This window comes from Dama dama, chromosome 9, assembly GCF_033118175.1.
Source record: "Dama dama isolate Ldn47 chromosome 9, ASM3311817v1, whole genome shotgun sequence".
NCBI lineage: Eukaryota > Metazoa > Chordata > Mammalia > Artiodactyla > Cervidae > Dama > Dama dama.
In genome coordinates this window covers 18,417,095-18,440,230 of record NC_083689.1, presented here as the reverse complement: position 1 = coordinate 18,440,230, position 23,136 = coordinate 18,417,095, and the positions used below count along the sequence as shown (strand labels likewise).

Here is a 23,136-nt window from a genome sequence, read left to right as displayed (position 1 = left end):
CCCCTTTTAACCCCTGGGAGCTGAGAGTTACAGCCACGCCTCTAGTCTTTCTCTGGCTCCGCCCCCGCACGCGACAGAAGGGGCGGGGACGAAAGTGACAGCGAGTTGGGAACACGTGTGCGTGCGCGCTGCGTTCTCGGGCGTCTAAATTAGGGTCGGCTCGGCTCTGGGTCTGTATTTACCCAGCGTGCAGCAGGCACGTGTCTGCGCGGCGTGTGTGAGCTGGGGCCGCCGAAGAGCGTCCCCATCCGCTTTCTGCGCGGCGGGCGGGGTCCTGGACCACACGGGCCCTGCCAGGCATCCGCTGCAGGCCTGGATTCTGTGTCCACCCGAGACCAAGAGGCCAACTGTGATACTTTTGACCCTGCCTCTGGGCCCCAGATTTGGACGCTCTCCATGTGCCCACCTGGCCGGGTGACTATCAGGATATTTCCAGGCTGCGAGTCTATGACACACACCCGCCCCCTCCCACACACACACCATATGGTTGCTCCTTCCCCTCAGTCACCGCCGGGGTATCTTTTCTGCAGATCCACGTCCCTCAAAATATACATATGACCCCGCCCACCTGTGCCCTTCCTCCTAGAGTTAATGGTGAACTCCGGGGATTACTTCTTGCCCCGCCCCTGCCCTCCAGTAAACTGCAAGGTCTAAAGGGGGCGGGGTAGGAAACTTAACATCCAATCAGAGCTGCTGTGTGGCAGCGCTGGAGCCAATCAGAAGAAGCCACACCAGGAAGCCGCTTTCTCAGATCCTGAAGCCCCCTAGGGCCCATGTTTTGCCTTTCTGCTCCTCACTGATAATGACCAGGAGAGAGGTTTTTACTACACAAGCTGGCAATGCAGAGGGATTGGGGCTCCGGTATGGGAGACCAGAGTGAGGAAACCTCAAGGGCCCTCAGGGAGACAAGGAACTTGGAGAAAAACGAAAGAGGCTAGGCCAAAAAAGGAGACCACTTCAGTCATAGGAGGTGCCCTAATGCGGGAACTTTATGCCCAGGGGCAGAGCTGCTGAGAGAGTCTTTATTGATCCAGGCAAGGTTCCACCAATTGTCCCAGATTCCTTTTTCCTCCAGTTCAGCCTGCATGGACCAATGCCTCTATGCTGGAGGCTGCATCGATAGGTACTTTCGCAGACAGAGGGCCCCCACGACAAGAAAGATCCCCACACAGCCTGCGATGGAGGTAGAGGCCAAGGCTTTGGACACAGGACTCCAAGCTGGGAATAGGAGTGGAGAATTAGAAACAGCGCTTGGAGGTGTAACGACCCTCATGGACATGCACTAGCTTGGCCCGCGCCCCGTCTTGGGGTCATAACACCTCCCCATTCCTCCCAGGATTATAAGGGTGCCTCACCGGGGACTGGCAGCGTCACGGGTGACGAGCTACTGAGGACCACCAGGCCGTCGAGACTGAGGCGGGCGTGGCAGGTAACGGGCTGCCCAGAGTCACCGGGCCGGGAGGGTAACAGGTAAGTCAGCGTCACGTTGGCCAGATCCAGGCCGGTGAAGCGCTCCAGGCTCTCGGAGTAGATGACTCGGCCACCGCGCCTCAGAGTCACCACGAAGAAGCGCACGGGGAAGACGTGCGTCACGTGGCAGCGCAGAGTGTAGTCACTGCCCGTTAAGACCGGAGGCTCCAGGATCACGCTGCTTGGCTGTTCTAAAGCAAGAGGGGGCCGCTGGGCAAGGTCGGAGGGCTCCTTCTAGCGAGACTGTCAACTACCCCCACTCCGTCCTCCTCCCCTCACCCCAGACCGGCTTGAGCCCTGTCCCTCACTGTAGGCTGTAATCCTGGCGGTGGCCCCCCGCGTTTCTCCCGCGCAGGTGACGAAGCAGTGCACATCGGAACTCCAGGCCCTCACATCCAGCAGCTGGTAGGCTACCCAGCGGGGCCCGCTGAGCGTCTCACCCCGCCGCAGCTCGGTGCGGAGGCTGGAACCCTCCGGGAGGGGGCAGCTGCTGCTGCAGTTGAACCACAGCGAGCCCCCCAGCGGCACCGCCTTGAAGTCGGGGCTTACGCGCACCCAGAACGGTGGGTGAGAGCGGCCCCCTGGGCTTGGCGTCCGCGCACCCCGACGCCTCCGCGCGCTCCCGCCTCGCGGGTAGGAGGGCGACAGCAAAAGCAGTAGCAAGACGAGGAGCAGAGACCCCATGGCAAAAAGCCCGGACTGAAGGGCTTGGCGCCAGGGAGCCACGGCTGGCTCTGGAGATAAGGAGGCTCCTAGCACCGCCTCCTCGGCCCCACCCGGTGGGGGGAGTGGGGAAAGAGGGGTGAGAGACAGGGACTGAGGGGCCCAGGAGCCTTGCAGGATACACCCCACTCCCGCAGCTTAAAAAATGGACTCTCGACGCCATTCCAAACCAAACAAACGTCATGTTTTTTTTTCTGGAGAGGGATTTTTTCTTTTTCACTAATCTCCAAAGGCCCTAATAAACCTCATATTTGGGTTAGAGTCTGAGGGCTGGGCCTTGAACTCGGCAGCCTTTTCTTGGAGCAGGAAGTGGGAAAACTGGTAGAAAGGGCTCCAGCTGGACATGACACCTCCTCTCAACTCACACAAGGCTGGGAGGATGAAACAGCTTTATTAGCACAAGGGAGAGGCTTCCCACGCTGGGAGGGGCTACTCCCAGGCCTCTCCTCCCCACTGCCTGCAGGACCCTCATCGCTGCAGGAATTTGGAGCTGTGTGGTCCCACTGAGATGGAAACAGGAAGGGCAAGGCAGGGGCACACAGGGGTTGGGCAGAGTTTCATGCGACCCTGTGGTGTAGCTATCAAGGAGTGAGCACCGACATGTAGGCCTGCCACCAAGTGTCAGAATCCCATGGACAGAGGAGCCTGGGAGGCTACAGTCCATGGGTCGCAAGAGTTGGACACGACTTAGTGACTAAACAACCACCAAATGTCATTGTGAGCATTAGCAGAGATGCATATGGGTGGAGGTGTCTTAACAGAGGTCAGTGCTAGTTCTGGGGTATAAGGGCTCAGTGGGTCATCTCTGGGCATGTGACCAGCAATACCCTATCATCATTACTAATCCCTTTCTGGGAGAAAGCAGCTTGGCCAATGGAGTGGGAAATCCTAGCCCCACTTAATCTTTTTGCCAGGCACTCGTGTGCAGTGCACAGCCAGAATAACTGTACCTGATGACCCTGAATGAGATTTGACCGAGAGCTCCCTGAGGGCTGGAATCAATGTTCTTGTTTACAAATTCTAGCCCCCATAGAAGGCACTCAATAAATAGCTAGTAGAAAAAACAGTGAATAAATATGTCATCATCAAGATTTGGGAACAGTCTGTGGACAGTAATGCCGGAGCTGGTTTCTGTTCAGAGGAAGTGTGGGGATTTGTGTTTCAATGCTGCATGTGTCTGAGCAGGGCCACGTCTCTCTTAGGACTGTAGGGCCTCAGCACAAGCAGCAGGGGGTGAGTTTCAATGTTTCCCAGTTGAGTGTCCCCATGCTGGAGGTAAGGGTCTCCATCACACAGCCTCCGGTCAAGTCAGACTGTGACATCCCTCAGAGTCATGCCCTGAGTCTTGGCCCCTTCTTTTGTCTCAGTCCTGTGGCTCCAGGTCAGGTGTGAGGTCTGGGGGTCATAACTGTGCAGAGGCCATGACCCCAGATGCTGTTTGTCCTCTGTTTGGTCCTCTGGCATCCAGGAAAGGTGGGTGTAGCTTAACAGCATATGTCCACCATTGGTTGATGCAGCCCCATTCGTCATGGCTTGGGGAGCTGAAGAGGTCTCGTCCTGGAGTGGGTTCAGGGTGGTGTGGATTGTGCATGCAGTTTCAACGCAGCCTCTTCTTGGGCCTTCCGGGCCTTTTGCAGCTCGTATATCTGGATCTTCCGCTGGTAGTTGTAGATGTAACCGGCAGTGCCCAGAGCACCCAAGATGAGGACCACAGCCACCAATGGAATGACAATGTCCAGGATATTCTGGCCATCTGTGGGGAGGACACAAGACAGCAGTGAGTGTTGAGCTGGCCAAATGGCCCCTGCCCTGCCCATCCCAGAACTCGAACTCACGGAGCACGTTCAGGACCACTTCACGGGTGACTCCACCACGAGTGCTAGTGGCCCGACACAGGTAGGTGCCCGCCACCTCCCGCTTGACAGGCCTCAGGTCCCCGATGGGCAGCGAAGCCCCGTCCCCTTTCCGGCTACAGTTCAGCTTGGGGATTGGGTTCCCCCGGGCCTCGCACTTCAGGGTCTGCTCCGAGCCTTCCTGCCACGTCCAATTTCCCAGGCAATCCCGCTGGTCTAGTCGGGGGCCATCTGAAGAAACACAGCAAGATTGGGGGGGGGGGCGTGGTCAGTAGGGGTGAGGGTAGGCCTTGGAGGGCAGGAGCTCGTAGGGTCTTGGTGGTTGGGGCTTGGAACTTAGGGGTCATTGTCCAGCGGCCTCACTCACACAGGACATGAAGCTCCCGGGTCTGGTTTTTGTGGACCACCTGCCCAGCTATCTTCAGGGCAGCAGAGCAGGAGAAGTTGCTCCCGTGGTCGTCGGCACTGACGTTCAGCTTCACTTGGGCCCTCGGACCCGGAGGCTCAGCTGAGACTCCGTTCAGTGTCACCACAGCTCCATCACGGGTCACGCACTCCACAGTCACAGTAGTCCATTCTGAGACCTCAGGCGGGCTCAGGGTCAGGGTGGGAACCGGGAAGCCTGGAGGTGAGACACACAGTGAGCCCCGCCCCTGGCATTAGCCCCACCCCCTCAGAAGGCTCACTTGGGTTTCTACTTACTGTAGATGGTCACGTTGCTGCGCGTTCTCCGATCCTTCTCTCCCAGATTCACTGAACACTTCAAGGAATGGGTGCCCTCCTCATTTTCCTCCAGCCAGGCCTCGGCCAAGACAGAGTCACCCTTGTACATGGTATTGGATTTCAGTTTCTGGTCCCCCAGCACCAGGTAGACCTCAGCGTCCCAGGCTGGGAATAGTCCATCCAGCGTGCACTTCACCGGCCACCGTGAGCCTACTTCCACAACCCGGGGGGCCTCAAGGTGCGGGTTGGTCGATGGCAGGACTGGCGAGACAAAGCGGGTGTAAACAGAGAGGAGACAGATAGACATCCTAATACCCTCTCCTGGGCCATTTCCATCCCCCCTCCTGGAGTGCCCTCTTCCAGGGAAACTGGCTGGGTCACTCTTGTCTCAGGACACACATACCACTTGCCCTGGGTCACAGCCTTCTCAGATCATCTTGCAGTGCAGGCACCCCACCCAAAACATTCCACCCCAGTGGCCAAGAAGATGCTCTTCCCAGAAGCCTTTGCAATCAAGGTTGCCACTTTCTCAGCAGCCCCGTGGCCAGGGGCCTCTCCTTCCCAGGGACCCCGCATCCCAAGCAAGAAATCCGCCTCATCCCATCTTCTCTGCTGACTCCCCAGTGCCTCACCATAGGTCTGGAGCTTCCTGGGGGCCGAGGTGTTCTGGAAGAGTTTTAGCCCTTGCGACCGCAGGTCCAGTTCTGAGCGGCAAAAGAAATTGGTGCCATGGTCCTCTCTTCTCGGCTGCATCGTGAACATGACCTCGGCGGGCTCCCCCTTTCCCACTGGCTGCCGGCCCAGCTCCTCCTCCCCTCGGAGCAGCACCACGGAGAGGTGGTCCCGGGGGGCCCCGCCAGACACCAGGCAGCTTAGGTTGAGTTCTTCACCCACAGGCTGCCAGAGGGGCAGGGGGGCCAGCTCCACGCGCTCCGGGATCCCTGCAGGGGAAGGGGTGTTGTGTGAACAGGACAGGCTGGCTGCCTGCTCACAGTGGGTGTGTTGGGGTCCTGGACACACCTGCTCCAGGAACCTCACCATTTTCTCCCCAGAACACTCCCCAAACCACCTAAGCCAGATCGGAATGTTAAGAGCTTCAGGATAACCTGGTGAGACCTCCCCAAGTGGTTGTGAAGGAGGAAAAACAATTCTTTATTCACTGCAGCATCTGAGAGTCACAAGTGGGAAAGGAAGTTCAAAGTCTATTGCCAGGAGTCCCAGCAAATAAATACAGTACATTTAAGCTGCCCAGTCTCTAGACTTTACTGTAAAAAAAAAAAAACAAAACAAAACTTCTGTTCTTCCTTCTCTCTTTGGCTATATTTTTCTGCATAGCATCTCTCACCTCTGAGATACAAGATCATTGACTGAGTTCATTGGTTTCTCTATTATTCCTGCCATGGAATGTTGGTCCAGGAGGGCAGGAATCTTTGTCTTGTTCCCTGTTGTACTGTTGGCACAAAGGAAGTGCACTGTGTTTGTAGAAAGAATGAGGTTGGACTACCCACACCTATTCGAGGCCTTTTGGAAGCCTGCTTTTGAAGGTTCCCAAATAAACTGTCCAATCCCCTGAAATGTCAAAAATGTAAGAACAACCCACAGGTGCTCAAAAAAAGAAAAAACAAACAAATCCAAGTATCCCCTGAAACCACCATCTGTGGGCAGGGTATTCACAGGCCAGGGTCTCCATTCTGCATGAGGTAAGAATTCCAAGCCTGGATCTTCCTGCCAGTGGAAATTGCCAGCATGAGCTGTGGCTTGGCATTGAGACCCCCCTGCTCCACCCTAGACTCCCCAAGGAGGGGTCCCTTCTCAAGAGGCCCTGAAATGTCACTTAAACAGCAGTGATGTTGGGAGTTGGTTTTGGGACATGAGTTCACCTTCTCCCCAGGTTGCCAACCTCCTGAACAAAGCAAACTTTCCTTTTCCAACCGAAAAAAAAAGAAAAAGCAGAGATCTTAACATGTTAGGAGCCTCGAGTTGATTCCTAGCTTTTCTGCTTCTTTGCTATGGGTTATGGGGGAGTGACTTTGCCACTGAACAGTCCCAGCCCTTATGGCTATAGAAACCAAGCCTCAGTTTTCTAAGCTGTAAGCTGGGGCTAATGAAGGTAGGAGTAATATTTTTTTTTTAGGACTATTATTAATCCACTTCAGAAGTTGCAAGAGTGACTAAATGGGCAGGAGGTTAATTTTAAGGTGAGGGGTATGACAGATACATTCTTAAAGTAGATTGTGGTTGTACACCTCTATAAATACACCAAAGTTCATTGCATTGTACATTAAAAGCTGTTAAAAAAGAGGGGGTGAGAAAACCCCCAGACATTCAACCCTTACTTCTGACCATCTGTTGCAAACCCTTGCTTGCAGAGCCGAAGGCCTCCTCAAACCACAGTCCCCGAATGGGACTCACATCTGCAAGCCTAGCTCCCTGCCCTGAAAGCCAGACTGGGGCAGGAGGTCTGTTCCACCGGTATCTCTCCTTGACTCCCCATCTTTAGTCCCAAACTAAGTCCTGATTACTCCACCCTTCAAATGTTTGTTGACCACTCCCTTCTTGTATGTGCCACTGCCCATGAGATGTGTGACCTGGATTGGGTCCACAGCCAGCTGCTCTCTGGCTTCCTCTAAGTTCAGGCCTCTGCTCTAGATCCCTGGCCTGCTTACACATCCTCCATGGCTCCCTATTACTCAAAGGGGAAGTCTCAGCTTCACAGCCTGGCATTCAAGGTCCTGCCAAACTCAGCTCCAGTGACACTGATTTTCTGATAGTCAATCCCTCTGGTTTCCCCAATCCCAGGCTGTTTGTTTCCCCACTCCAAACCTTAGCCCAGTCTGCTCCTTCTGACTAGAACGTCTGTCTTTACCAACTCCTACACGTCCTGCGAAGCCCAGCTAGGACTTCCCTCCTGCAGGAATTACAACTCCTTCTAGAGAAAGCTCAGCCACCCAGAGATGCTCCCTTATCTTTCCACTGGTGGTGGGGCAAGATCAAGCTACAGTGTCTCCTAGGTGACGCCTTGCTACTGGGTATGCCCATCTGTTCCATTTCACGGAGGTGAAAACTAAGGTAAAGTCTGGAACCCAAAGAAGGAGAAATGTAGTAATGCCAGGACTCAAACTTGGAGGGAGGGGCTCTCAGCGCTCAGGCTGAGAGGCAGACAGTCCTGCGAGGAGGTTTCTGGGTGGGGGTGTGGTTTCAGAGGCCACTGGGAATGTTTGGGGACTTCCCTCACTTGGCTAGCCACTGCTCAAAATCCTTCAAACCAGAAACAAACCTGATATTGACCCCAAAGCTTCTTTGACACAGGTACTATGAAGGCAGAATGTCCTTCAGGCCTCACTGCATCATTAAATCCTTCCAAGGAGCTTTCAAGTGAAAATCAGTCAGGAGCCATGGGTTCCCCCCTTGCTCCCCCACATTGGGGTCACCCAGTTAGTGAGGACCCTACTGTGACTCGGGGTTTCCCAGGTGGCTCAGTGGTAAAGAATCCACCTGCCAATGTAGGAGACAGTGGATGCTTGTTCAAACCCTGGTCAGGAAGATCCCCTAGAATTGGAAGCAGCAACCACTCCAGTATTCTTGCCTACAGAATCCCATGAACAGAGAAGCCTGGCAGGCTACAGTCCATGGGGACACAAAGAGTTGGACACAACTGAACACACACACACACACACACACACACACATGTGCTGGAACTAGAACCCAAGGCTGTCTAATCCCAAGGCCAGTAGGCCAGTTCTCTTTCTTTCCTCCTTTTTTTATTTTCTTCTGTTTTCATCTGAAATTCATGTCTCTATTTCTTTACCAACTGAGCTATCAGGGAAGCCCAAATGAATAATATAGTATCCATGGAATTCTCCAGGCCAGAATACTGGAGTGCATAGCCTTTCCCTTCTCCAGGGGCTCTTCCCAACCCAGGGATCGAACCCAGGTCTCCTGCATTAGAGGCGGATTCATTTTTCCAGTAGTCATGTGTGTACTTGAGAGTTGTACCATAAAGAAAGCTGAGCACTGAAGAATTGATGCTTTTGAACTGTGGTGTTGGAGAAGACTCTTGAGAGTCCCCTAGACTGCCAGGAGATCAAACCAGTAATCCTAAAGGAAATCAGTCCTGAATATTAACTGGAAGGACGGATGCTGAAGCTGAAACTCCAATACTTTGGCCACCTGATTTGAAGAACTGACTCACTGGAAAAGACCCTGATGCTGGGAAAGATTGAAGGCAGAAGGAGAAGGGGAAGAGAGAGGATGAGATGGTTGGAAGGCATCACCGACTCGATGGTTATGAGTTTGAGAAAGGTCCAGGAACTGGTGATGGACAGGGAAGCCTAGAGTGCTGTAGTCCATGGGGTTGCAAAGAGTTGGACATGACTGAGAGACTGAACTGAACTGAACTGATTTATCACTTATATTCATGTTAACTCACTGTCACACTTCAAAATGCTCAAAGGAAACAAAAGGTACACAGAGAAAACTAGACCCCCTGCCCTCTCCCAGAGCCCCCCAGCTTCTCTCCTCACAGCCAGCTATTATTGTCATTTACTGTGTTTCCTTTCAGGGCTCTTTAATGCAGAAACAGTCTTCCTCACCTAGCCCCTGTGGCTCTCTAACACTGTGGTAGGGTACCACTGATTCTGGACAGGACCTTACTTCTTTGGAACTTGACAGTACACCTGGGAGTTTTCATCTCATTCTTTTTTAAAAAACATTTTAAATTGTTATACTGAGAAGCAGAAAACCATAAAAAAGTAAATGTGCAGGTTAATATAACTGCTTTAAGGTTAGGACTCTTGTAAATACTACTCAAGGCAGGAGAATTTTTTAGTCACTGCAGAAGTCCCCTAAATGCCCCCATCAACCACCAGCACTCTCTCTCTGTTAGAGTGACCACTACCCCACCTAAAAAGATGGAAACAAGCCAAATGGCCATCAACTGATGGGTAGATAAAATGTTCTACATTTATACAATAAAATATTATTTATCCATAAAAGGAATTAAGTACTAATACATGCTGCAACATGGATAAACCTCGAACAGTTTGATAAGCGAAAGAAGCCAGATACACTGGTCCACACTCCATGATCCATGTAAAGAAAATGTCCAGAATAGGAAAACACAGAGACAGAAAGCAGACTAGTGATTGCTAGGGGTTGGGGAGCGCGGTCTCATTCTTTTATACAGTTGCATACTATTCCACGATCGAACTGCTTTCTTTCCCCAGTTCCCTACATTTGAGTGGCTTGCAAACTTTTGCCCTTCCAGATCAAGCCACAGTAAATAACCCCACCCCCTTTCAGTTCCCTCATGGGTAGGAATATCTATAGGCCCAATTCCCAGGAGTGGATTTTCTCTATTAAAGGACCCCCTTATGTGACATTTTTGAAGACTGATACCCCCTCCCTGACTGGAAGTTGTGCTTTTTGCACCCCCACACTGTCAGCAATGCCCCAGGATTACCTGCTTCCCCACACTATTGCCAGCACAGCTGTTATCAATTCTCTGGATTGTTGCCAATAAGGGAAAAGTGTCATCTCAGGGCTAATTTTCATTCTCATCTTTTTTTTTCCCCTTTGGTCAAGCTGTGAGGCTTGCAGGATTGTAGATCTCAGGGATTGAACCCAGTCCAAGGTAGTGAAAGCCTGGAATTCTAACCACTGCCGGGAAACCCCCAGCATCTTTTTCTAACGAGTCAGATCTATGACCTTCTCATCTGTTTAAAGAGGCCTAGAGAGCCAGCATTCTTGAATGTTCTGATTCTCTGACCATACTCCCAAGGCACGCCCAAGGAAGTTCAAGGAAGGGTTCCAGACAACAATGAGACTTTCCGAAGACAGACCCCTGCTCTTCAGTGAGACCCTGACTTCACCCACCAAGTCACAAAGGTTGTTCCAACCTGCTGGGACTCCCCTGTCCACCACCCCCACCCAGTCTGCCTAGCCCAGGCCCTGGACCCAGCCACTCACAGTATACGGTGAGGTTCATCGTAGCTATTGTCTGTTCGTTATGACAGTTTGAGTAGCACAATAGGTTGATGTCTTCTTGCACATCAATCAGTTCAAAAACCTTCCAGTTGTTCCCATGGCTCACCACCTTCTTGGTTAATTCAGTCTCTAGGCCAAACGTTGCCTTTTGGTCACAGGAGATACTGCAGTTCACCTTCAGGGAGCCTCCACGGGGTATGATGGCTTTTGAAGGATGTATTGATGTTCTGGCACCTCCAGGCCCTGGAATCAAAAGGGCGGGTGGTCAGGCATGACAGCTGGGGCTCATCAATATTACTGCATCCAGCCTGTGCTGGGAACACAGCATTGAACAAGACAAAACTCTGCCTTCATTGTGGGAGACAGAAAAATTCATGAGCAAACAACATAATTAACAACTGATGCTGACAAGGGTTTTGGCAAAAACAAAATTGGATGAGAGAACAGACAGTGCCTTGGTGACTGGGGAATATGTGAGCAGAGATCAGGATGCAGAGCAGGGGAGGGCCACTCCAGAGAAAAGGGAAAGAACCTCCAGGAAAGCAAGTACAGAGGTCCTGAGGCAGGGTGGCTGGAGTGGAGTAAGGGGATAGGTCAGGGGGGGAAACAGGGTCAAGAGGATCATGCAGGCAGTGTTAAGCCATGCCAGGGATGTGGTCTTCATTCTGAGGATCTTCTGAGCAGCCATGGAGGATTTTAGCAAAAGAGGGGCATGAAGTCAGTGTATGCTTCAATCCCAAGAGATCAAGGGGAGGGAGCCAGCCCTTCAGGGGTGAAGGGGCTCCAATCATGCTGGTCCCCACTCCCTTGGACAAGTGGTTTCCCCTCTCTGGGCCTCACTTTCCTCTATCTGTAAAGTGGGCAAATACAGTCACCACACCTTCCGCTGACACAAGTAACTCCTAGTACTGGGCAGGCAGGCAGTGGCTGCAGATAAGAAAGAGGAGGTCTGTTCTGATGAGCTCCCTCAGCCCACGGCACTTTCAAAGCTGAAAAATTGTCTCTCTGAGCCCATCCGTCCTACCCGCCCCCCCTCAAAAAAAAGATTTCTGCCTTCAACTTTGGGTCTACTCCATCTGGGATGGAGGGAAACAGCAGCTCTTTGAATTCTCCAAGGGTGATTCTGGAACCCTTCCCATTTCAGAAGGAAATTTTGAGATTGGAAGGGATGCTGGGGCTTCCCAGGTGGCACAGTGGTAAAGAATCCGCCTGCCCAATGCAAGAGATCCAGGTTCGATCCCTGGGTTGGGAAGATCCCCTGGAGGAGAAAATGGCAACCCACTCCAGTATTCTTGCCTGGAAATCCCATGGAGCCTGGTGAGCCCCACACACGAAGGGAGGTTACTCAGCTAGAAAGGGGTAGACTCCAGATTAGAGCCTGGGTTAGAACTCTTCATTGAACTGGTAACCACAGTGTGGGTTTTTCACACTCCTGTTTTTCGAAGTGACCACCATTTGAGACCAGCTGTCCTGCTTCTCCTGGGCTTCCCCAGTAGCTCAACAGTAAAGAATCTGCCTGTAATGCAGGAGCCCAAGGAGACACAGGTTCCAGTCTCCCAACTCAGGAGACTGGCTTGGGAATTCAGTATTCTTGCCTGGAGAATTCCATGGACAGAAGAGCCTGGCAGGCTACAGTCCATGGGGTGGCAAAGAACTGGACCCAACTGAAGCAGCTTAGCCCAGCACACAGCTCAGTTCCTCTTCTCCCCTTCCTCCTCGCTGGAGGTGAGGAAGGGCTGCTGGGGCATCCCACTTCTCAACCTCTGCTCCCTGGGCAAGTCAGCCCTGGAATTCCCCTGAGTAGAGTCCCGGACTTCCCCCAGGGGCACAAGGTGAGGAACAGAATGTGCTTGGCGGGGTGGGGGTGGGGGGGTCCAGTCCACCTAAGGTTGGGGCGTGTGTCTACACTGTCAGACCACCTCCTGGGGCCAGGACACAATCACTACGAGCTGGCCACTGTTAACGTTTCCATTTTACAGCGGAAAATCTGCAAATCCTCGGAAGGGGCAATCCGCGGTCCCAGAGCACACAGTCGGGCCATGAAGGGTCTGGATGGGAACCCACGGCTGTTGACTTTCAATCGATCCTCTAACCCCAACTTCCCAGAAACAGCGACCTGAGTACGAATGACCTTATTCCCAGCCGGTCGGGAGCCGGTCCTCCCACGGCTTCAGGGCGCATCTCGGATCCCGAAAGCTGACTCGACGGCAGCCCTCAAACCCTGACTCACCTGGGAGCAAAGTCCAGAGCAGGGCCAGGAACGCAAGCTGCGCGGCAGGGGCGGCGCCGGGAGCCATCGCAGGCAGAGGAGGGGCGGACAAGCTGCGGCGGAGACGCGCGGCTAAGACTGCCGCCCAGGGCTTCGCGGGTCCTTTTATACCCATGGGCAGGCCGAGGGGTGCCGAGGGGGCGGTGCTTCCCGGAAACCTCATGCTTTCCCCTCCGGAACAAGGGCCCTGGCATTTCCGGATTGAGAGGGTTCCTGGCCAGAGTCGGGTTGTCCCCCCTCGCTGGCCGCTCAGCACTGGAATTTCCGAATTCAAATCGTGAGGGCTGCCTGGCGGTGGCAACCAAAAAATAACCCGGGGTCGGCTCCCGGAGCTAGGGTTCCTGTCCCCGGGCCAGGCTAACCTTGAGTTTGCGTTTACACTGCGCTAAGCGCTTTATTGGATCCTGCCAACCACCCTGGACGGTAGGGACTGTTACCGTGTCCCTTCCACGGAGGGGTAGACTGAGGCTTCCAGCTTCGAGGGCATTCGAACTCAAGTCTAACTCCCCAGCGCAAGCAGTCCTCTAATCGAGTGGAACGTCCCTCGCTTCGGTGGGGGCCCAGGATCCTCCTGGGGCGCTCTCGATCACGGGTGTCCCTGCCCTGAGGGGCAAGTACCCGCCCAGATAACACCGAGATTTCTCGAGAAGCGACCGCAGCAGGCCCAGGCACTTCCAGACGCCTGTGAACCCTGGAGGGGAAGACTCAAGGCGCATCACATCCGGGGCGCTGCATCCCCCACGGATGGGCGCTCCTACCCCCCCACGCATCGCTTCCCCTTTCAGTCTGGACCTCGGCCACGGGGGCGTCTTTACAGCTTTTAGGGAAAAAAAGAAGGAAGCCTCGTGGTCCTGACGCAGCGAGTTGCTGTTCCCAGGCTCCACGGGGAAACCGAGGACAAAGACCTTGACCCGGGCGGGGAGCGCGAGCGCTCGAACCCTTGCCCTCTGCAGGGAAACTGAGGCAGCTCCCAGGCCCCGGAATGGGGGAGGAGAGGAGGCGCTCAAACCCCCGCCCTCTGCGCGCAGCTTCTGAAACTCCAACCCCAGGCGCCAGCAGTAAATCTGTGCGGGTGTTCGCCCGGGCTTGTTCTATTTGCATTTGGAGGGAGGGGGCGCGGGATGCTGGGAGGTCCCGCGCTGCGCACTTAAGCGCTCGCACGCCATTGCCCCCAGCTTCAGGCCACGCCTGCGCAGGTGGTCCACAGACTCGGCAACCGCCCCTTCAAGGCTAGGGATCCTGGAGTCTCCAAGCGCGGAGCACCGCCGCCTTAGGCTTCCTGTTGTGGGGCGCGCGCCGCGTCGCCATGGAGACCAGAGAAGGGCCAAGAAGGTCGCGCGGCAGAAGGGGAAGGGAGGATCACTCAGGGACGCTCGAACCCGTCCCCCGGGGAAGGGGCTGCGAGTCACTGCCCAGCCAGAAAAGCGTTCCTCGCTCAGTCCAGATTGTTCCTAAGGAATTTCCACGGGGATCTTTCTTCTTAAGGGTGGAGGGTGCTGAATTCCCGCCCCAAAATGCCTGGGAAAAAGTGCCGAGTGGGGCCGGGGACGTCCCTGGGAAGGTCTGGGAAAATCCTCCGCTGGGGTCACTTTCCGGCGGGTTTTTAGCAAGTTCAGACCACTGTTTATTTTGGACCCAGCCCCTAGTGCGTGGGCGGAGAGCTCCCCCGCGCGGCCCAAGTTTTACGGCGGTTTTAAAACGTAAACCGTGGTTCTTCCTTCTCTAGCTCCACAGTGGCTTAAACAGTGTTGACAGACTAGAGTGTGGACTTCCTGGCAGCTCAGTGATAAGAAATCCGCCTGCCAGTGGAGGGGACACGGGTTAGATCTCTGATTTGAGAAGATCCCACATGCCTTGGAGCAACTAAGCCCATGCGCCACGACTATTGAGCCTGTGGTCTAGAGCCTGGGAGCCACAACTAACTGAGTCCCCGTCCTACAACTACAGAAGTCCAAGCGCCCTAGAGCCTGTGCTCCGCAAGGAGAAAAACTAAAGATTCCCCAAGTGGAAGCAGAAGATGGAGGATCACCCAAGCAACAACTAAGACTCAACACAGATAAATAAATGCATAAATGTTTAAAAAATAAAACATATGGAGACATAGCTTGTGCTCAGTGCTAAGAAAAAAATAAAGCAGGGAAGGGAATAGGAAATGTGAGGGTTCAGGAAACTTTAAATAGAGTATCGTGGGAAAGACTGAGAAGGTGATATTGAGCCAGGAATAGAGGAAGGTGAGGAGTGAGTCCTGATTATATCAGGGCAGGAATGTACCAGGCAAAGTGCACTGGATGTGCAAAGGCCCTGAGGTTGGAATTGACTTAAGGAAAAGCCAGGAGGCTGCTGTTGCTGAAGGGCAGGGAGGGAGGGAATTAGGGGAGAGGCGGGCAGGGAGGGAACGAGTAGAGCATGGGCTGGGGAGAACTTTGACTTTTCCTCTGAGTGAAGTGGGAGCCATGGAGGGTTCTGAGCAGAGGGGAGACACCCCTGACTTAGGCATTTACAAGCACCCCCCTGAGACAGCAGGAGCTACAGTAGCCTGTGGGGGCAGGGGGAGGTTTGGTGGAGGACAGGGTGGAATCAGGAAACTGGGAGCCTGGAGTGGGCCATGGAGACTGGAGATGTGGTCCAATTTGGCATTCATTTTGGCAGCAGGGCACATTGCACTTTTGGGACTTGAGGCAGAGCAGAGTCAAGGTCAGCTCCTTGGTCCTGCTCTGATGTCCTGAAGGGGTGGAGGGCCATTTCCTGAGATAAGGATGGGGTGATAATGAGGGACAGTTTGGCAGAAGACACTTGCACTCTCCGTCCGCACTCCCTTTGTTCTTTCTTGAAAGAAAGGGAAGCAGATGCTCCCCCATCCCCTTTCCAAAGCCACCGGGAAGGGCAGGGCTTCCTCCAGGGTGCCAGGCAGTCTCAGGAAGGGTGGAATGGCTCCAGTGCAGACCAGAGGCTGTGCACCAGGGCAGAAGTACCCAAACCCCACTCCAGGGAGCTATGCCTGCTCGGAACTCATCCTGAGCTCAGGTGTGACCACTTGCTGTTCCCTTCAAGTGGAATTCGCTTCCTCTCATCCCTGATGGAGCCAGCCCTTTCTTGGGGCCTCAGCCCCCACTTACAAGCTTTCCTGAGGACTTCCCTGGTGGTACAGTGGATCAGAATCTGCCTGTCAATGCAGGAAACAATGGTTCCTTCCCTGGTCCAGGAAGATCCCACATGCCTTGGAGCATTTAAGCCCATGCACCTGAGCCCAAGTGCAGCAGCTACTGAAGCCCTCACACCTAGAACCTGTGCTCCACAACAAGAGGAGCCACTGCAATGAGAAGCCAGCTATCCGCAACTAGAAAAATGTCCAAGCACTAATGAAGACCCAGTGCAACCATAAATAAATACATTTAGTTCAATTCAGTTTAGTCGCTCAGTCACGTCCAGCTCTTTGCAACTTCGTGGACTGCAGCATGCCAGGCTTCCCTGTCCATCACCAATTCCCAGAGCTTGCTCAAACTCATGTCCATCGAGTTGGTGATGCCATCCAACCATCTCATCCTCTGTCTTTCCCTTCTCCTCCTGACTTCAATCTTCCCCACAATCAGGGAAATTAAAAAAACACACACACACACAAAAACCTTTTCCCAGTGCTCCTCTGGCCCCTTCCATCCTGGGCCACAGCCTAATCATTCCCTGTCACTTGCTCTAATGGTTTCATTACTGAAACTCATTCACTGGTTGAAATTCTTTTGACTGACTTGATTATATCACCTCCATTTGCGTGAGTGCCAGAAGGCCAGGGAACCTCTCAGCCTCAGCACCTGAATCAGTGTTCAGTCATTAGAGGCAGATGGTCAACAGTATTGGTTGAATGAATGAACTTCATTTATTCTCCACATTCCGTACATGCTGTTCTTCCAACCCAGGATTCCTTTCCCACTGCTTTTATGAAAGGTACTAGAGGATTTCACCCCCAGGTTGTAACAGGGCTAGGAACACAAGGTCCAGACATCTTTTTACTTTTTTGGCTCCCAGGCTCTTTGTATTAGCGAGCAGGCTTAGTAGTTGCCACACTTGGGCTTAATTGCCCTGTGCCAAGTTCCCTGACCAGGGATCAAACCTGCAACTCCTTCATTGGACAGTGGATTCTTAACCACTGGACCACCAGGAAAGTCCTCTTTCTTTCTTTCTTTTTTTTAAAGCTGCAAGTTTGCAAGAACCCAGTTTCCTAACCTGGGATTGAACCCGGCCCCCGAAATGAAGGTGCCAAGTCCCAAACACTTGGGAATTCTCAGCTATCTTTTCAAAAGAACAGCTTTGTTTCCTTCAGATAAATATCCAGGAGTGGAATGGCTGGAGCACACATTAGTTCTATTTTATTGAAATAGAGTTGACTTAGAATGTTTTGGATAGTTCTATTTTTAATTTTCTGAGGAACCTCCATACTGTTCAGGCCCTAGTCTGAGTAACATTCCATTGCAAGGCCAAATCAGGTTTTGTCTTTCATTCATGGATAGACTTTGGTAGTTTCCACCTTTTGGCTATTCTGAATCATGGTGCTATCAGCATTCCTGTACAAGTGTTTGTATGAACATCTTTTCATTTCTTCTGAGTGTCTACCTTGGAGTGGAAATGTTGAGTCACATGGTAATTTTGTGTTGAACGTTTTGAGGAACTGTGAGACTGTTTTCCCGGGCAGCTGTACCATTTTACATTCCCACCAGCAACAAACAAAGATTCCAGGGTTCCAATTTCTCCGCATCTTTGCCAACATATATTTTGTTTAATTATTATGGTGATCGTCATCCTAATGGGTGTGTATTAGTGGCCCAGTCCTGTTCGACTCTTTGCAACCCAACTGACTGTAGTCTGCCAGGCTCCTCAGTCCATGGGATTCTTCAGGGAAGTATACTGGAGTGGGTAGCCATTCCATTCTCTAGGGGATCTTCCTAATGCAGGGAGTGAACCTGGGTCTCCTCCACTGCAGGCAGATTCTTTACTGTCAGAGCCACCAGAGTGGAAAGTGGTATCTCACTGTGGTTCCCCAGTCCTTCTGACATGTCCAGTGGTGAACCCAAGACAGAGCTGTGATGTGCGGCTGTGATGTGCAGGGACCAGCAAGTGCTGAGGGGATGGGGCCAAAGGGCAACAGACACGCGCTGTGACCTTGAGAAGCCACTTCCCCTGGTGATACCTTGATGGCCTCAGCTGCAGAAAGGGCTGGTAATGCATACTGCAGAGGGTTGGAGTGAGATTTCAGTAAGACCATTAGGGATGTCCCTGGTCATCCAGTGGTTAAGAATCCATCAGGTTTAATCCCTGGTCCAGGAAGACTCCACATGACTCGGGGCAGCTAAGCTGGTGCACACAAATTCTGAGCCCACGCTCTAGAACCCCTGCTCTGCAACAAGAGAAGCCACTGCAATGAGAAGCCCTCATGCCACAACTACAGAATAGTATCCCCTCCCCACTTGCTGCAACTAGAGAAAGCCTGCAAGTACTAAAGACCGACGCAATCAAAAATAAAGAAATAAAAACTAAAAAAAAACCAAAAAAACCCAACATCATTCACGGGAGTTCCCTAGTGGTACAGTGGTTAAGAATCTGCCTTCCAATGCAGGGGACACAGGTTCAATCTTCGCTCAGGGAACTAACATCCCACATGCCTCAGGGCAACTAAGCCCTTGAAACTACTGAGCTTGTGAACTTTAGAGCCCATGCTCCACAATAAGAGAAGCCCACTTGCCCCAACAAAGACTCGGCACAACCAAAAGAATGAAAAGTAAATAAATAGATAAATAAAATTCAAAAGACCATTCATGTACTGGGAGAACAGATAGCAGTAGTTGCAAGTTGTCTGTTTCCTTACGACTGGGCTCTGAGAATCCCACCTCAAACTTCCTGGTCAGGACCACAGACTTCCTCCTTTTTCCCCACAGATGAGTCCACTCTCACATCACAGTTCCTCATAACAGCCCTAGGGTGGAAAGCAAAACTGCATGGCGTGTGGATGTTGATCAGAACAGAACTTGGCTCCTCCATCCACTCAGTTCAGTTCAGTCCCTCAGTCGTGTCCAACTCTTTGTGACCCCATGGACTGCAGCCTGCCAGTCTTCCCTGTCCATCATGAACTCCTGGAGCTTACTCAAAGTCATGTCCATTGAGTGGGTGATGCCATCCAACCATCTCATCCTCTGTTGTCCCCTTCTCCTCCTGCCTTCGATCTTTCCCAGCATCAGGGTCTTTTCCAATGAAACTTCGCAGCAGGTGGCCAGAGTATTGGAGGTTCAGCTTTAGCATCAGTCCTTCCAGTGAATATTCAGGACTGATTTCCTTTAGGATGGACTGGTTAGATCTCCTTGCAGTCCAAGGGACTCTCAAGAGTCTTCTCCAACACCACAGTTCAAAAGCAGCAGTTCTTTGGCCTTCAGCTTTCTTTATAGTCCAACTCTCACATCCATACCTAACTACTGGAGAAACCATAGCTCAGTGAAAGTTTATTCTGTGGCGGACTCTGCCCTGCCACTGGCTGTGAATCCTGCGCGGGACTCAGGTCCACAACAGCCTCTCATTCAAATCTCTGAACTTGGTGTTGGATGGGAGCCCAGGTCAGGCTTCTCCCTGCCAGAGGCCCTGCTAGAGCAGAAGGGCCTGGTCCCCCAGCTGTTGACCCTCTGTCTGTCCCCCTTGCCCCCTCTCACCAGCCTTTGGGTCTCTCCTACCGAGGTATAAGGAGGCATCGCAGGGCAGTTCCTCCTGGGCTGGCGGCTTCCCCTTCCTTAGGTTCCCTAGCAGTGTGCCCGTGTTCTGAGCAGCATTTTGAGGTTTCTTCTTTCCTGGGTATGTTGTTGCTAGATGGAGGCATCTTTTTCCTTAAATTTATTATTATTATTATTTGTGTCCTCCGGGTCTTCCCAGGTGGCGCTAGTGGCAAAGAACTCGCCTATCAATGCAGGAGACATAAGAGCCTGGGGTTTGATCCCTGGGTTGGGAAGATTCCCTGGAGGAAGGTACAGCAACCCACTCCAGAGTAGTTTGCCTGAAGAATCCCATGGACAGAGGAGCCTGGTAGGGCATGTGGGATCTAGTTCCCTGACCAGGTTTTGAACCCACACACCTGCCTTGAGAGAGCAGAGTCTTAGCCACCTGATCACCAAGGACGTGTGAGATGAAGGCAACTTTGGTATGGGCTGTGGCTCTTTTCTCAGCCCTTGGGGTCAATCTACCCTCTCATCTCTCCTAGTGGGTGTCCAGGTGTGTATGTGTGTGGGTGTGTGTGTGTGTTAGTCACTCAGTCGTGTCTGACTCTTTGTGACCCCATGGACTGAAGCCTGCCAGGCTCCTCTGGCCATAGGATTCTTCAGGCAAGAATACTGGAGTGGGTATCCATTCCCTTCACCAGGGGATCTTCCCGACCCAGGGATCAAACCCAGGTCTTCTGCATTGCAGGCGGATTCTTGACCATTTGAGCTATCAGGGAAGCCCAGTGGGCTTCCACACCAATCACCAAAAAGCAAACACCTTCACTCTACATCACAGCCCCCTTCCTCTTGCCCTCTGGATCCCAGCCCCAATACCTCACTTGAGCTTTCTTAAGCCAAAGTCAGCCTCAGTCTTGCGTGTTCTGTCTTTGGGATATATTTCAAAATCTATGAAGTCTTCTTTCTCTCTGGGCTCTGGGTTAACCTATGTCCTAAAAGTGTATGATAGCGTTTTTTTGTTTTTGTTTTTTGGCCTCACTGCAGGGCATGTGGGATCTTAGTTCCTTGAGGAGGGATTGAATCCCAAGGACCAGTGAAAGTATGGACTCCCAACCACTGGACAACCAGGGAAGTGCCAGTGTGATAGGGATTTGCATGCAGCAACAGCTTTCCTGAAGAAATCTCTTCACCCATCTCTCTCCTTTTTTTTTTTTTTCTCTCTTTTAAAAAAATATTTTAATTGCAGAGAATTTCAAAATAGGCAGCAGCAAAGAGGACATGTGATAAAGCCACATGTGCCTACTTCCACAGTCCTCATGGCCAGTCGCGCTCCATCCTGTCATGGGTTCAACTCCTTCTGTTCCCAGGGAGAGAGGGGAAAGTACTGACCCTCAGACTGTGATCTTATTTAGAAACAGGGTTTTTGCAGATCCTCAAGTTCAGAAAAGATCATTTGGATGGGCCCTAACTCAACATGACTGGTGCTCTTATAAAAAGGGGAAATTTGAACACACACACCCACACACAGGGACTACGTCATTTGAAGATGAGGACACAGATCATGGTGACCAACCAAATAAAGAAGTGCAGAGTGTTCGTCACTAGGTCATGTCTGACTCTGCGACCCCATGGACTGTAGCCTGCCAGTCTCCTGTGTCCATGGGCTTCTCCAGCTGAGAATACTGGAGTGGGTAGCCATTCTCTTCTCCAGGGGATCTTCACAACTCAAGGATGGAACCCAGGTCTCTTGCATTGCAGGTGGATTCTTTACTGTCTGAGCCACGAGTGAAGCCCATTGGATATGCAAAGAAGTGCAAAGGACACCAACAAACTGCCTGAAGATAGAGGACAAGGACAGGACAGAGCCTGCCTCACAGCCTCTACAGGAATTAGCCCTGTTGATACATATTTTTTTCTGGGCTGGGCCACCAGGCATGCAAGGATCTTAGTTCCTTGTCCAGGCCTTGAACCCATGTCTCCAGCAAATGGAAGCACAGAGTCCTAACCACTGGATACCAGGGACATTCCAACCCTGCTGACATCTTTTTTTCTTTTTTTTTTTTAACATCTTTTTTTCTTAATAATGTTTATTTATTTACTAAGCTGGGTCTTCCTTGCTTTGTGGAGGCTTTCTCTAGTTTCAGGGATCAACAGCTACTCTCTAGTCGTGGTGCATGGGCTTCTCATTGCGGTGGCTTCTTTTGTTGCAGAGCACAAGATCTAGCTGTTCAGGTTTAACTGGGGCACACAGGCCCAGGTGCTCCATGACATGTGGAATCTTCCCACAGGAGGTATCGAACCTGTGTCCGCTGCATTGGCAGGCAGATTCTTAACCACTGGACCATCAGGGAAGTCTCCTGCTGACATCTTGATCATGGACTTCTGACTTCCAGAACTGTAAGATGGTACAGTTCTATTATTTGTTTTTCAAAAATCAGGTTATTACATTTATTTTACATTATTAGTTTTTTTCTTCTTCTTCTTCTTTCTGGCTTTACCGTGTGGCAGGTGGAACTTACCCCTCCAGGGATCCAACCCATGCCCCCTGCAGTAGAAGCAATCAGTCTTAACCACTGGACTGGGATGGAAATCCCAGCTCTATTGTTGAAGCCCTCCTCTGTGCTACTTTGCTAAGGCAGCCTAGGAAACGAATTCACACATTATGCCCTGATTATTAGCACATGCCTGACACTGAATCCTTTTGAAAATCATTTATTTATTTATTTTTGACTACTTGGGTCTTCATTCCTGCTCGGGGGTTTTCTCTAGTTGCAGCAAGCAGGGGCTAGTCTCTAGTTGTGGTTCGCAGGCTTCCTTCCTTGTGGTGGCTGCTCTTGCTGTGGAGCTCGGGCCCTGCAAGCTCAGGAGCTGTGGGTCACGGGCTTAGTTTCCCAGCCACATGTGGAACTGTCCCAGATTAGGGACTGAACCTGTGTCCCCTGCATTGGCAGGCAGATTCTTAACCACTGGACCACCGGGAAAGTCGGGGATCACTTTTTCTGATGCCTTTTTCATCCTTGATCTGGTCAAGGAATTGCAGCGTGGGGCAGCAAGTTCTGACCTCTTTCTTCACCCTGTTTCCTGTTTTCAGCCGTGCTATGAACAGCTGAACCCTATTAAGCATCTCTATGACTAGGCTGGAAGCTGTCAGAGCAATAGAATTGTCTTTCTTGGGGCCTTGGTTCCCTGTGGGACTGATGAGAGGCAGAGGGAGAGGCTGGAAATGGTTTGGGTTTAGCTCAGCATTTCCCACTCAGCCTCTGTATCCCTTCCTATTACTTGCTCCAAATCGCTTTTTTACTTTTTTTTAATCAAAAAGTGCATTATTAAAAAATGTATTATTATTCCTAATGGAAATATAGTAGATTTACAATGATGTGTCAGTTTCAGATGCACAGCAAAGTAACTCAGCTATGCAAGCAAGTAT

At 51.9% G+C, this 23,136-nt stretch overlaps 2 protein-coding genes and 1 long non-coding RNA gene across 3 annotated transcripts; 1 reads left to right on the top strand and 2 right to left on the bottom strand.

Moving 5' to 3' along the window:
• Positions 1–756: 756 nt before the first annotated feature.
• On the top strand, positions 757–1,961 carry LOC133061933 (uncharacterized). Its single transcript, XR_009694064.1, has 3 exons — positions 757–861; positions 1,337–1,429; positions 1,826–1,961. It is a non-coding gene; the product is annotated as an uncharacterized LOC133061933 (long non-coding RNA).
• On the bottom strand, positions 895–2,259 carry ICAM4 (intercellular adhesion molecule 4 (Landsteiner-Wiener blood group)). The gene is made up of 3 exons (XM_061150272.1): positions 1,779–2,259; positions 1,356–1,661; positions 895–1,218 (listed from the first exon to the last, which is right to left on the bottom strand). Exons 1-3 carry the CDS (start codon positions 2,152–2,154, stop codon positions 1,100–1,102), a joined length of 801 nt encoding a protein of 266 aa, XP_061006255.1. The 5' UTR covers positions 2,155–2,259; the 3' UTR covers positions 895–1,099.
• Positions 2,260–2,565: 306 nt separating this feature from the next.
• LOC133061930 (intercellular adhesion molecule 1) lies at positions 2,566–13,137 on the bottom strand. Its single transcript, XM_061150271.1, has 7 exons — positions 12,985–13,137; positions 10,737–10,997; positions 5,402–5,710; positions 4,749–5,030; positions 4,414–4,668; positions 4,029–4,277; positions 2,566–3,946 (listed from the first exon to the last, which is right to left on the bottom strand). Exons 1-7 carry the CDS (start codon positions 13,049–13,051, stop codon positions 3,762–3,764), a joined length of 1,608 nt encoding a protein of 535 aa, XP_061006254.1. The 5' UTR covers positions 13,052–13,137; the 3' UTR covers positions 2,566–3,761.
• Between the last annotated feature and the right edge of the window lie 9,999 nt (positions 13,138–23,136).

Excerpts from the sequence above, each read along its gene's own strand:
- LOC133061930 (XM_061150271.1), bottom strand. The coding sequence starts at position 13,051 with ATGGCTCCCGGCGCCGCCCCTGCCGCGCAGCTTGCGTTCCTGGCCCTG. Across the intron at positions 10,998-12,984 it reads GCTCTGGACTTTGCTCCCAG|GGCCTGGAGGTGCCAGAACA; the intron begins GTGAGTCAGGGT and ends TTTTGATTCCAG. Across the intron at positions 4,669-4,748 it reads CAGCAACGTGACCATCTACA|GCTTCCCGGTTCCCACCCTG; the intron begins GTAAGTAGAAAC and ends TCTCACCTCCAG.
- ICAM4 (XM_061150272.1), bottom strand. The coding sequence starts at position 2,154 with ATGGGGTCTCTGCTCCTCGTCTTGCTACTGCTTTTGCTGTCGCCCTCC. Across the intron at positions 1,662-1,778 it reads CGCCAGGATTACAGCCTACA|AACAGCCAAGCAGCGTGATC; the intron begins GTGAGGGACAGG and ends CTCTTGCTTTAG. Across the intron at positions 1,219-1,355 it reads CGTGACGCTGCCAGTCCCCG|CTTGGAGTCCTGTGTCCAAA; the intron begins GTGAGGCACCCT and ends TCCTATTCCCAG.